The sequence below is a fragment of the Piliocolobus tephrosceles genome, chromosome 6 (genome assembly GCF_002776525.5).
Source record: "Piliocolobus tephrosceles isolate RC106 chromosome 6, ASM277652v3, whole genome shotgun sequence".
In the NCBI taxonomy this organism is placed as follows: Eukaryota; Metazoa; Chordata; class Mammalia; order Primates; family Cercopithecidae; genus Piliocolobus; species Piliocolobus tephrosceles.
In genome coordinates, this window is record NC_045439.1 from 15,137,271 (window position 1) to 15,150,354 (window position 13,084).

Genomic DNA, 13,084 nt, shown 5'->3' on the forward strand with positions numbered 1-13,084 from the left:
GACTACAGACGCCCGCCACCTCACCTGGCTAGTTTTTTGTATTTTTTTAGTAGAGACGGGGTTTCACCGTGTTAGCCAGGATGGTCTCGATCTCCTGACCTCGTGATCCGCCCGTCTCGGCCTCCCAAAGTGCTGGGATTACAGGCTTGAGCCACCGCGCCCGGCCGACCTTACTGTCTTAAGAGTGACAGCTGTGGTGTGGGGAGGTTGCTACAGAATGATGCCAGGAGGTCTTCCCTTGAGAAAACACCCGTTAGTGCGTTTTGTGGGAGTGAGAGGTTTCCGTTTTGTTTTAAATCATGGTTCACTTCGTAGGACTGACGTCTACACTGGGCTGGGTCTTTTGGTTCTGCAGATTGAAAAGTTACAGACCCAGCTGGAGAGAGAAAAGCAGAGCAACCAAGATCTGGAGACCCTCAGTGAGGAGCTGATCAGAGAGAAGGAGCAGCTGCAGAGTGACATGGAGACCCTGAAGGCTGACAAAGCCAGGCAGGTAGGTGCCTCTTCCAGAATCCCTGCCTGCAAGACGGAGAGCCAGGATTACCGCCATTCCTGGTACTGTATTGTGGATGCATGGATTATCTGTTACCTAGCTTAGCCGCAGCTTAAATCAGCAATTCTCAGTTTCCCAACTGGCAGTGGGAAAAGGTGGGGTGAATTTTGCTTCCCAAGGGACATTTGGCAATGTCTCAAGACATTTTTGATTGTCGTGACCCGGGGGAAGAGAGGGGGTGGTGCTCCTGGCGTAGAGTGGGTAGAGGCCAAGGATGCTGCTGCTACACATTCTTCAGTGTGCAGGGCAAGGAACACTCCATCTGCAGATGTTCGTGGTGCCCCAGCTGAGAATCCTGGCAAACCCGTGTGGTTTTATTTGCCTCACACTACAAGCAGCCCCAGGGCAGGCAGTCCAGGGCTGATGTAGTGGCTCAGGGATGCCATCAGGAACAAGGCCTCTTGCCTACAGCTCTGCCAGCCTTAACAGTGGCTGCTGCACATCCCTAAGGTACAAGCAGAGAAAGGTGGAGGGCTTAGCGGCACAGGGAAACCCTCCAAGGACGCTCCATAGACATCACGTTGGCCAGAACTGACGTGTGACTACCTCTGCCTGCAAAGAATGCCAGGGTACCAAGTATTTTAGTGTTTTGTTTTGTTTTGTTTTGTTTAATTTAATAGTGATGGGATCTTGTTATGTTGTCCAGGCTGGTCTCAAACTCCTGGGCTCAAGTCATCCTCCCGTCTTAGCTTCCCAAGGTGTTGGGATTACAGGCATGAGCCACCATCCCCGGCCCCAAGTATTTTAGCTTTTTGGCGTCTGTAATAGAGGCATAAAAAGCCCAGAGAAGATGGTTGGAATGGCACATGGTAAACAGACGGACAGGGCCCTGCCCAGATGTTGCTCATAGCCAGGAAGGCACACTTCCAGGTGACAGGCAAGATGACCTCAGGAGGGTGCTACTGAGAAAATAGGGTGCTAAGGGAGGAATACTGGGGTGCATGGCCACCTTAGAATCGTCATGCCAGGATGTTTTGGGGAGCTGGACCCCAGTGTGAGAAGGAACCAGTGAGGCTGATAGTCAGAGGAAAGTACTCCAGACAGAGGGATCAGCATGTGCAAAGTGTTCATAGTTAGACGGGCTAGGAGTAGTGAGCAGGAGGTGGAGAGTGGTATAAGCAGAGGCTGCAGCGGTGGGCAGGGCCTGGCCACCAGAGACCAAGAGAAACCACTGAAACTTAAGTGAGGAAGAGAGATGTAATTTACATTTTAAAATCATCCTGGCTGCTCTGAGTGTATTCGGACTTGAACCATCTAAGTGGTGGTGTCCGTGCCCACTCACCTGTGTCTGTCAGGCCTCTGGGGAACACACAGACGTCTGAGCACAGGTAGGACGCCGTTCAAGACCTTCTGTCTCCCATCCCCCAGTGTGAGTTCATGTCACTGAAATAGGTTCCTGCAGCAGCCTGGGTTGTGCCTGTTGTGTTTTCCCACAGATCAAGGACCTTGAGCAGGAAAAGGACCACCTCAACCGAGCCGTGTGGTCACTGCGGGAAAGGTCGCAGGTCAGCAGCGAGGCCCGCATGAAAGACGTGGAGAAGGAGAACAAAGCCCTCCACCAGTCAGTGACAGAGGCCAATGGCAAGCTCAGCCAGTTGGAGTTTGAGAAGCGGCAGCTGCACAGGGACTTGGAGCAGGCCAAGGAGAAGGGGGAGCGGGCGGAGAAGCTGGAGAGGGAGCTGCAGCGACTCCAGGAGGAGAATGGGAGGCTGGCCAGGAAGGTGACCTCCCTGGAGACGGCCACTGAGAAAGTCGACGCCCTGGAGCATGAGAGCCAGGGCCTGCAGCTGGAGAACCGGACGCTGAGGAAGTCTCTGGACACCTTGCAGAATGTGTCCCTGCAACTTGAGGGCCTGGAGCGTGACAACAAGCAGCTGGACGCAGAGAACCTAGAGCTGCGCAGGCTGGTGGAGACCATGCGCTTCACCAGTACCAAGCTGGCACAGATGGAGAGGGAGAACCAGCAGCTGGAGCGTGAGAAGGAGGAGCTGAGGAAGAATGTGGAGCTGCTCAAGGCGCTGGGCAAGAAGTCAGAGCGCCTGGAGCTCAGCTACCAGAGCGTGAGCGCCGAGAACCTCCGGCTGCAGCAGAGCCTGGAGAGCAGCAGCCGCAAGCAGCAGACCCTGGAGAATGAGCTGGGCGAGCTGGAGGCCGAGCGCCAGGCACTGCGGCGGGACCTGGAGGCCCTCCAACTGGCCAATGCACAGCTGGAGGGAGCTGAGAAGGACAGGAAGGCCCTGGAGCAGGAGGTGGCCCAGCTTGAGAAGGATAAGAAGCTGCTGGAGAAGGAGGCCAAGCGACTGTGGCAGCAGGTGGAGCTCAAGGACGCGGTCTTGGACGATAGCACTGCCAAACTGTCCGCAGTCGAGAAGGAGAGCCGTGCACTGGACAAGGAGCTGGCCCGCTGCAGGGACGCGGCTGGCAAGCTGAAGGAGCTGGAGAAGGACAACCGGGACCTCACCAAGCAAGTCACCGTGCATGCGAGGACGCTGACGACTCTGAGGGAGGTGAGTGGACGCAGGCGGCCCCTGTAAAGGGGTTGGCAGGTGGTGGTCGTGGTGGTGGGTTCTGTAGTGCATGGTTTCAGGAGAGATGTAAGATTCTGTGTCCTCCTTAAATGCTTTATCTAATTCTAAACAGCAATCCCTAAAGGTCTAAGAACCCAATAAATACCACATATTACAATCTTATGACCCAGAGGTTCGTTCCTCATAGTTTGGGTTGTTTCATTTCATCATTTTCCCTCGTGTGTACAGACACATGCTTAATGTCATACTTACAGGTGAGCTGTTACAGTTTTTATTTATTATGTTGTGGGTTTTGTTATTATTTTAGATTTCAAAGCCACAATTTCCCAATGGCTGTAAGATATTTATTTATTTATTTATTTATTTATTTTGTCTTATTTATTTATTTATTTATTTATTTTTGAGACAGAGTTTCACTCTGTCGCCCAGGCTAGAGTGTTGTAGCGCAATCTCGGCTCACTGCAACCTCTGTCTCCCAGATTCAAGCAATTCTCGTGCCTCAGCATCCCACGTAGCTTGGACTACAGATACACGCTACCACATCCGGCTAATCTTTTTGTATTTTTAGTAGAGACAGGTTTTCACCATGTTGGCCAGGCTGGTCTCGAACGTCTGACCTCAGGTGATCCACCATCTTGGCCTCCCCAAGTGCTGGGATTACAGGCATGAGCCACTGCACGCGGCCCTTACTTATTTTTGAGACAGAGTCTCGCTTTGTCGCCCAGGCTGGAGTGCAGTGGTGCAATCTCAGCTCACTGCAGGCTCCACCTCCTGGGTTCAAGCGATTCTCCTGCCTCAGCCTCCTGAGACGGGGATTACAGACATGTACCACCACGCCTAGCTAATTTTTGTATTTTCAGTAGAGACGGGGTTTCACCGTCTTGGCCAGGCTGGTCTTGAACTCTTGACCTCAGGGGATCCATCCGCCTCAGCCTCCCAAAGTGCTGGGATTACAGGCGTGGGCCACTGCACTCGGCCAAGATATTTAATCCTATAGGTTTACTGTAATTATTTTTTAGACGTTTAGGTTGTTTTAGTGTTTTCCACTATTTTATTTTTATTTATTACTTTTTAAATTTTATTACTTTTTTCCCTAGAATCCTTTGCTGAAGTATTTTTTTAATTTGTTTTTAAAATTTTAGCACCTTTTTTCCTAGAATCCTATTTTCCACTATTTTAAATAATACTAGACATCCTTGTACACGTAGACCTTCATGAATCAAACTATTTTTTAGGGTATATTCTCAGAAATTGAATTACAGGGTCAAAGGGTGTGAACGTGTTCGTCTCTTGAGGGATATAAAAATCCTCCAGAATTCCACATTGTCTTTACCCTGGTAAGTGTGGTGTGGGCCATCTGGGCATTTGTTTAGTATTCCAGGGTGAGTAGATGGCTGCTCTGGGAAATGGCTTCAGCAGCTGAATGGCCCAGCCCTGTTTAGTCTCACTCATGTAGGGTCTAACGTGGGGGGCCTGCCCACATGGGAGAAGCCAGGCACTGGAACGCTGCACTTAAGGCCCAGTTCAGGCGCCTGGCTTCTGCCATCTTGAGGCTTGGGCACCCCCAGTGGAGTCCTTCTCTAGTTCCTCGGCATGTGGTGAGTAGAGGAGGAAGAGAGAGTGAGGAAGATCACGCTGCATGGGCGGGCTCAGCAGCACAGCCATACCCAACCACAGGGTGCCACATGCCACACAAGAGAAGGAAATCGGTTTGGTGAACACTGAGCAGCCTCCACAGTGGAAAAAGATGACTGACCATCCATGCAGGCAATTCCGTGTGCTGTGGGGGAGAGAGATCCAAAATATGAATGCAGACAGAGCCCCAGCTGGTTAGCGTAGGTTTAGGCTGTGCTACAGTAGCCAACCCCAGCATCTCTGCAGCTCATCACAGCCAAGGCTTACCTCTTGCTCACCAGAGTCCAGGGGAGCCTCCAGGGAGTCTGTCCTGCTTGACCCAGCAGTCCAGGCTGTTTTGATCTCATGGTTCTGCCGTCTCAACACCAGGCTTGGGTGGTTGCCCTGGCAGGCAAAAGGGCAGCTGAAGGTCACACATAGGCTCTTTTGTGCTCCAGCCAGGAAGTGAACCACGTCACTTCCACCTACAGCCCCTTTGCCAGAGCTGGTGACCTGGCTTCAGCTGATACAGGGTGGCTGGGAAATTTGGGGGAGCAGGTGGTAAGCATCACCGTCTCTGCCACACTGCCCTTCAGGTTTGAGGATTTGGTAGGAGGGTTCAGCGTGCATGTGAATGACTGTGACACCGGGCAGAAAACGGTCACTACCAAGAGAGCTACAAACAGGTGCTGACATAAACTGGGGTGGAGGAAGTGAACCACCGACGTGCATTCAACACCCACGTTTTGAAAACTAGACCAAGGCCGGGTGCAGTGGCTCACGCCTGTAATCCCAGCACTTTGGAAGACCAAAGTAGAAAGATTGCTTGAGGCCAGGAGTTCAAGACCAACCTGGAAATATAGCAAAACCCTATCTCTGCAAAAAATATAAAAATTAGCCAGGTGTGGTGGTGCACTTCTGTAATTCCAGCTACTGAGGAGGCTGAGGTGGGAGGATCGCTTGAGCCAGGAGTTCAAGGCTGCAGTGAGCTGTGATCACACCGCTGCACTCCAGCGTAGGCAAGAGAGCAAGATGCTGTCTCTAAAAAAGGAAAAGTAAACCATATCCAGGGTTTAAAATAAAATATTTCCCCTCTTCACACATTTTATGTTTCAAAGTGTCTACGAGAGGCATTTAATTACTTGTTTCTCTGTTGAAAAGGCAGCCGTATTACCAGATATCAAATGTACTACTTAAAGGTCAACATAAGTGGCATTTCAAATACATGACTTAGAGAAGTGACATATTAGATCCATCCTTGACATACTGCCACCTGGTCTGGTTGTTTTCAGCACCAGGAGGGCTGGACAAGTGCATTCATTGGCTTTTCTCGGGAAGAGCATCCCTGGGGTTCAGAGTCCCCTCGCTCCACACGGAGGCAGCCGTGGTCTGGGAGGACAGTTGCTCACACCCGGGCGGGGCTGGCACCTGGCCTCCCTGCATGTTTTGCTGAGCTTCTGTCCCGTGCTCTCTCCCCATCATTGCAGGACCTGGTGCTGGAGAAGCTGAAGAGCCAGCAGCTCAGCAGTGAGCTGGACAAGCTGAGCCAGGAACTGGAGAAGGTCGGCCTCAACAGGGAGCTGCTGCTGCAGGAGGACGACAGCGGCAGTGACACGTGAGGGCCTCCTCTCCCTCTCCCCATCGTGGGAGCACTTCCTCCGCTGTTCAGTCTGCAGGCTCCTCACCCTCCCCTGGGACCGCCATGAACTCTCTACTGCCGAGGGCTCTGATCTCACGCAGTTCCTTGAGCCCAAAGTTCCTTGGTCGTTTCTGTTCCAGCTCTTGTTCCTTGAGGTTCTCAGATAGGTGTGGAAGGAGATTTTGTCTGATGAAAAAAGCTTATTTTTTTTTTTTTTTTTTTTGAGACGGGGTCTAACTCTGTCACCCAGGTAGGAGTGTAGCGTTATGACCTCGGCTTACCTCCATGTCCACCTCCCAGGTTCAAGCGATCCTCCAGCCCCAGCTGGAGACCACTACCCAGCTGGGACCACCGGCGTGCACCATCACACCTGGCTAATCTTTGTATTTTTCGTAGAGAGGGGGTTTTGCCATTTTGGCCAGGCTGGTCTCGAACTCCTGAGCTCAAAGCGATCTGCCCACCTCAGCCTCCCAAAATGCTGGGGTTACAGGTGTGAGCCACTGCTCCCAGCCTCGCTTCTTAATGTTTTTTAAAAAGTAGACTATTAGAGTTTTTCCCTGCAATGCTTGCTTAAATGATCTTGGGATTTTTGTTGTTGTTGTTGTTATTGTTGTTGTTTTGAGACAAAGTGTCACTCTGTCACCCAGGCAGGAGTGCAGTGATGTAATCCCGGCTCAGTGCAACCTCCGCCTCCCAGTTTCAAGTGATTCTCATGCCTCAGCCTCCTGAGTAGCTGAGATCACAGACATGCACCACCATGCCCAGCTAATTTTTGTATTTTTTTTTTTTTTTTTTTTTTTTTGAGACGGAGTCTCGCTCTGTCACCCAGGCTGGAGTGCAGTGGCCGGATCTCAGCTCACTGCAAGCTCCGCCTCCCGGGTTTATGTCATTCTCCTGCCTCAGCCTCCCGAGCAGCTGGGACTACAGGCGCCCGCCACCTCGCCTGGCTAGTTTTTTTGTATTTTTAGTGGAGACGGGGTTTCACAGTGTTAGCCAGGATGGTCTCGATCTCCTGACCTCATGATCCGCCTGTCTCGGCCTCCCAAAGTGCTGGGATTACAGGCTTGAGCCACCGCGCCCGGCCAATTTTTGTGTTTTTTTAGTAGAGATGGGGTGTCACCATGTTGGCCAGACTGGTCTCCAACTCCTGACCTCAAGTGATCCTCCCACCTCGGCCTCCCAAAGTGCTGGGATTACAGGCATGAGCCACTGTGCTTGTCCTGATCTTGTGTTTTAAGGAAATCCAAGGTCTTGGTCTTTTTCTGGACTTGGAACCTAGAAGATCCACATGCCTTTTAGCAGGAGTCCTCTCTGGTGGAAAGGCCTTAGACTTACCACTTAACCTAGCACTGTGACCTTGGGCAAATTGCTTAACCTTTCTGAGATTCAGTTTCCCCTTTGGTAAAATGGCAATAATTCCTGCCTCAGACAGTGACCGTAAAACTGTAGCTGTGGTGTCGCCTTTGAAGGTGTCACAGGTGTTTCTACCCAGGGAACCCCCAAGGGGCTCTGGGAAGATGAGTTTTGGCTCATGAGTTCTTCTGGACCAAACGCTGCAGCTCCGTAACCCAGCCTAGTGGAAGGAGTGATGTGTTGGCAGTGAGGACACTGGGAACTTGTGGAGAAGCAGATAAGCGATACTACTATATCTTTGTGTTTTCCAGAAAATACAAGATTTTGGAGGGCAGAAATGAATCAGCATTAAAAACAACACTAGCCATGAAAGAAGAAAAGATTGTGCTTTTGGAAGCACAGATGGAAGAGAAAGCGAGCCTAAATCGCCAGTTAGAGAGCGAGCTGCAGATGGTGAGCATGGAGGTTTCACTGTGCGGCCCAGCTGCCCACTCTCGGCCTCACCCTTTCCAGCCCCTCACCTGTATAGCAGAGGGGTGACCCAGATACCCGTTTTCTAGGGCAGGTGTGGATGCGCCGCAGGGTGACTGAGGGAGCCACCCTCAGAATCACACACACTGGGGCCAAACAGAACCAGAGTCAGAGTCACAGGCCTGCAGGGAGGCGGGCAGTGGCCTAGAGCAGCACCAAGTCCACCAGGCAAGATATGGGAACACCCGTGAGAGCCCTCCGTGAAACTGCACATCGGGCACTGAGCAACGGCCTGCAGAGTCTCACAGGAGCCTTCTGATGAGACAGACGGGTGCACAGGGACCCATGAGGACATGCACATGTCTACTTCTGGGTGCATGCATGCACACATATTTGTCACATGTGTGAACACACTTTCCACATGCATATAGATGTGTGTTCTCCACAGATGCACACTCTCCACATACATATGCACATGTTCTCCATAAACACATATGCACATGCTCCTTACACATACACATGCATGCTCTCTACACACATGTATTATACATGTGCCCGCCACGTGTGCACACTCCACACAGAGACACATGCTCCTCAGACACAGGTGTGCACACCCGACACATGCTCTCCACGTGTACACTCTCACAGGTCATCAGGTGTGCACACTCCCCCCTTCCACACATGCGCTCTTCCAGCCTCAGTTTTGAACATGTGCCATGCTTCTTGGCTGCAGGATTGAATAGGAATCTGGATGAAGCCGCTGCAGCGCCGGCAGGGGCTTTGAGACCTCGTCCCTGTTCGCGTCCTGTATCCTCAGCCTCACCTCTGTTTGAAGGAGTTGACAACTGAGGCTCAGGAAAGCAGGAAGCCATGTGGCTAAAGCAGGGACTGAGGCAGGAACGGGTCGCAGGCCCCCACCTCCCTGTCCTCTGTGGAAGGGAAGGGAAAGTGTAGGGCAGAGGGTTGGTGCCTTCCCCTCAAAAAAAAGGGAGCGTGTCTCGCTTACGCGCACCAGGGCGGGCGAGTGTGGGGAGTGCGGAGGGTGTGGTGTGGGCTGCCCTCAGCCACTCAGGGCTCCAGGCCAGGCTGCTTCTGCCTAAAGCCTCCTTGCTCATTGTCACGCCCTCCTGTAGCTGAAGAAGGAGTGTGAGACCCTCAGGCAGAACGAGGGAGAGGGGCAGCACTTGCAGAACTCTTTCAAGCACCCTGCGGGGAAGACAGCCGCCAGTCACCAGGGGAAGGAGGCCTGGGGGCCCGGCCACAAGGAAGCCACCATGGAGCTTCTCCGAGTGAAGGACCGGGCAATCGAGCTGGAGCGGAATGTGAGTGGGCTGGCCTGGGCATGGTCCATCGGGGAGAGAGAGAGACTGCCCTATCAGTAGTCCCACTGATGACTTGTCATTGCTGTAAAGAACACAGGAGATTTAGCCGGATCTAGTTGGACACGTCTTGAGTTGCAGGTCCCGGGGCCTCTTCTTCATTCGAGGTCCCTTCAGTGATTCTCACATCAGGGGCACACACAGTCTTCATGGCAATTCAGCCTCTTCCTGGAGTGTTGTGTCTTTCAGTGCCCAGTACCAGGGATTGACAAACTCCACCCCCCACCTGCCTTTGTAAATAAAGTTTTATTAGCAGATAGTCAGGCCCATTGTTTACAGGTTGTCGGTGGCTGCTTCCCCTCCAGTGACAGTGATTCTTTAGGTTGAGATGGAAACCCCATGGCTGGCAAACCCAAAAGTATTTCCTATCTGGCCCTTGCTAGAAAAAGTCTGCTAATGCATGTCCGTACCTCTGACTTTGATTCTCAACAATGACTTTATGAAGTTCAGAGTAGTGATTTTCATTATTTGATCGATGATAAAGCTGAAACAGAATTTAAGAGACTTGATCCAAAGCCCCATGCTAATAAGGGATAGTAAAAGACTACGGGGTCCTGGCCCTTAGCCCAGTTGGTGGCAAACTTTAACATGGTCTTTATTAATCTCATGTAACGTGAAGCACCTTATTCTACTTGCTGTCACCTCTGAGTAAGGCTGTAGCCTAAGGCTTTGACTCTCTGTCCTGTGAGATACTCAGGGTTGGAGTCAATGGGAGACAGAAATGCACTGTTAAGGTGTTCAACAGAAAACAAAGGAAAGCATTAAAGAGACAAAGGAAGTGGCTTTAACTCCAGCATGTACTCACCTCCCACTTACATACCTGGGTCTCAGGCAGTGTCCCCATGATGTGTAGCCTTTAAAAAAAAAATTGCTGCTGATTATCTTTTTCAAAGAGAGAAAATACACTGCCCTCATCCAGCAGACCCTCGCTTTGGCTCCCAAAACCTCAACTTTTGAGAGTTCGTTACAACCCAAGTACCTGTGGCCAGTTAGCATTTACCCAGTTGGAGTTTGATTGGCTCATGCTTCCCGATCTTCTAGAACGCAGCTCTGCAGGCTGAGAAGCAGCTGCTCAAGGAACAGCTGCAGCACCTGGAGACCCAGAACGTGACCTTCAGCAGCCAGATCTTGACACTGCAGAAACAGAGCGCCTTCCTGCAGGAGCACAACACCACACTGCAGACACAGACCGCCAAGCTGCAGGTGAGCGGGGCTCCCAGCGCTCCGCGGGATGTTTATCGGTGGCTCCTGGGGACCAACTGGGGGCGTTAGGACTCCTCAAAAGAAGCAGCAGATTGAAGCACAGAGCAGTTTGGGGTTTTGTTAATAGACCCGCTGCAAACAGTGATCAGTGAAGGGGGTGATAGTTTTTAAGCCATTTTTAGTGATTGAGAAAATGGCTGCATGGGCGAAAGTTTCATTTCTCTCCTTTTACTTGCATTCTTGTCCATGTTTTCCAGTCTTTTCCTTGAGGTGTTATTAGGACTGACTTGGAAAAGAGGTTTCAGGATTAAGCTTGGTTTAACAAAGTTAACCAGATTTCTTTACGGTAGAACCTGGCAGAACTCTTTCTTTTTAAGCTAATGTAAATTTTTAATCTCTAAGAGGGAAGTGTAGGATATGAAGAGGCTCCCAGACTGTTGAGAGCATCAAGTAGAACTAGGATTGTGTGCCACTTCAGATCCTTGTTTTCATTTACTGCTTGTAGACTGTGGGAAAATTATTTATTTATTACAGGTTTTATTTGTTTGTTTTTGAGATGGGAGTCTCACTCTGTCACCCAAGCTGGAGTGCAGTGGTGCGATCTTGACTCACTGCGGCCTCTGCCTCCCGGGTTCAAGTGATTCTTGTGCCTTGGCTAATTTTTGTATTTTTAGTAGAGATGGGATTTCATTAAGTTAGCCAGGCTGGTCTTGAACTCCTGACCTCAAATGATCCACCCGCCTCGCCTCCCAAAGTGCTGGGATTACAGGTGTGAGCCACCACACCTGGCCTTTTATTGCAGTTTCTGAGAAAAGTTTGAAAATATGTAACTTATGGGGCAAGGACAATCAACAGGAAACTGTTTGGCAAAGAAATTGGAATTTGTTCTGCTAACAAGAAAATAGTATATTGACTTACTATTTTGGATTTTTCTTACAGTCTTAATCTGGTTTTAATATCAGGGTAATTCTGGCTTCGTAAAATTATTTGGGAAATATTCCCTTCTCTTCAGTTTCTGGTGATTTTGGATGTTGTTGGATGCAGAGGTATACAAATATCAATTATGTTAAGTAGGTTGATAGTACTGTTCAGGTATTCTATATCCTTATTTACAGATTTTCTGTCCACTTGTTCTAGAAAATAGGTTTTGTTTTCATTGTAAGAGACAGGGTTTCACTCTGTCACCCAGGCTGGAGTGCAGTGCTGCAACCATAGCTCACTATAACCTCCAACTCCTGGGCTCAAGCAATCCTCCTGCCTCAGCCTCCCAAGCAGCTGGGACTATAGGCTGGGACTATACCATGCCCAGCTAAGGTAAAAATACCTTTTTTTTTTTTTTTTTTTTTTGGTAGAGATGAGGTCTCACTATGTTGCTCAGGCTGGTCTTGAATTCTTTGGCTCAAGTGATGCTCCTGCTTCTGCTTCCCAAAGTCCTGGGATTACAGGCCTGAGCCACCACAGCCAGCTGCAAAGAGGTTTTTAAAAAATTATCAAAGAGGGCACAGCACCCAAGGGAGTTATCCAAGAAAAGGACATCATCTGCCCCAGCAGCTCACATTTGTGGCGAGTGGCTCAGGACTGAAGCACCCTCTGAGTGCCCGTCTATGTGGTTTAGTCTCCTTCCTACAGCAGTTCCTTAAGTTCTGGAACAGCCGTCCTGGGTACCCTCTGGATCTTCTGCCCTGAAGGTCCCGGCTATTTTCTTGTCTGCTCGAGCACTTGATCTGCTCCCCAGCCCTCCTCGCTGACTGTGGGGCCTGCGCCACGCCGCGCTTCTCCCTCTCGGCAGGTGGAGAACTCCACACTGAGCTCCCAGAGTGCCGCGCTCACCGCGCAGTACGCGCTGCTTCAGAACCACCACACGGCCAAGGAGACGGAGAACGAGAGCCTGCAGAGGCAGCAGGAGCAGCTTACAGCGGCCTACGAGGCCCTGTTGCAGGACCACGAACACCTGGGCACGCTGCACGAGCGGCAATCGGCCGAGTACGAGGCCCTCATCCGCCAGCACAGCTGCCTGAAGACGCTGCATCGGAACCTGGAGCTGGAGCACAAGGAGCTCGGGGAGAGGTGGGGCCTAGGGAAGGAAGGGGACCTGGGGAGGGGTAGAGTCCGGAGGAGAGGCAGGCCCAGGGGGAAAGGTGGGGCCGGGGGTAGATCGGGGGGCCCGGGGGGAGGGGCGGGGCCTGGGGAAAATGGGTGGAGCCTGTAGGAAAGATGGAGAGGGCCTGGAGGAGATGGGTGGGACCTGTGGGAAAGGTGGGGCCTGAGGGAGAGTGATGGAGCTTGGAGGAGAGGTTGGGCCAGTGGAGAGGGGTGGAGCCTGGAGGAGAGGCGGGGTCTGGGG

The 13,084-nt window shown here is 51.3% G+C and overlaps 1 protein-coding gene across 2 annotated transcripts in view; it reads left to right on the forward strand.

The window, feature by feature from the left end:
• CCDC88C (coiled-coil domain containing 88C) overlaps positions 1 to 13,084 on the forward strand; it is a 146,067-nt gene that overhangs the window by 101,717 nt on the left and 31,266 nt on the right. For both annotated transcript variants that reach the window (XM_023205478.3, XM_023205479.3), the window contains exons 14-20: positions 356 to 493; positions 1,990 to 3,060; positions 6,183 to 6,310; positions 7,999 to 8,140; positions 9,292 to 9,480; positions 10,579 to 10,740; positions 12,530 to 12,807. In XM_023205478.3, the coding sequence (XP_023061246.1) occupies positions 356 to 493; positions 1,990 to 3,060; positions 6,183 to 6,310; positions 7,999 to 8,140; positions 9,292 to 9,480; positions 10,579 to 10,740; positions 12,530 to 12,807 (2,108 nt within the window). The remainder of the gene's footprint in view (positions 1 to 355; positions 494 to 1,989; positions 3,061 to 6,182; positions 6,311 to 7,998; positions 8,141 to 9,291; positions 9,481 to 10,578; positions 10,741 to 12,529; positions 12,808 to 13,084) is intronic.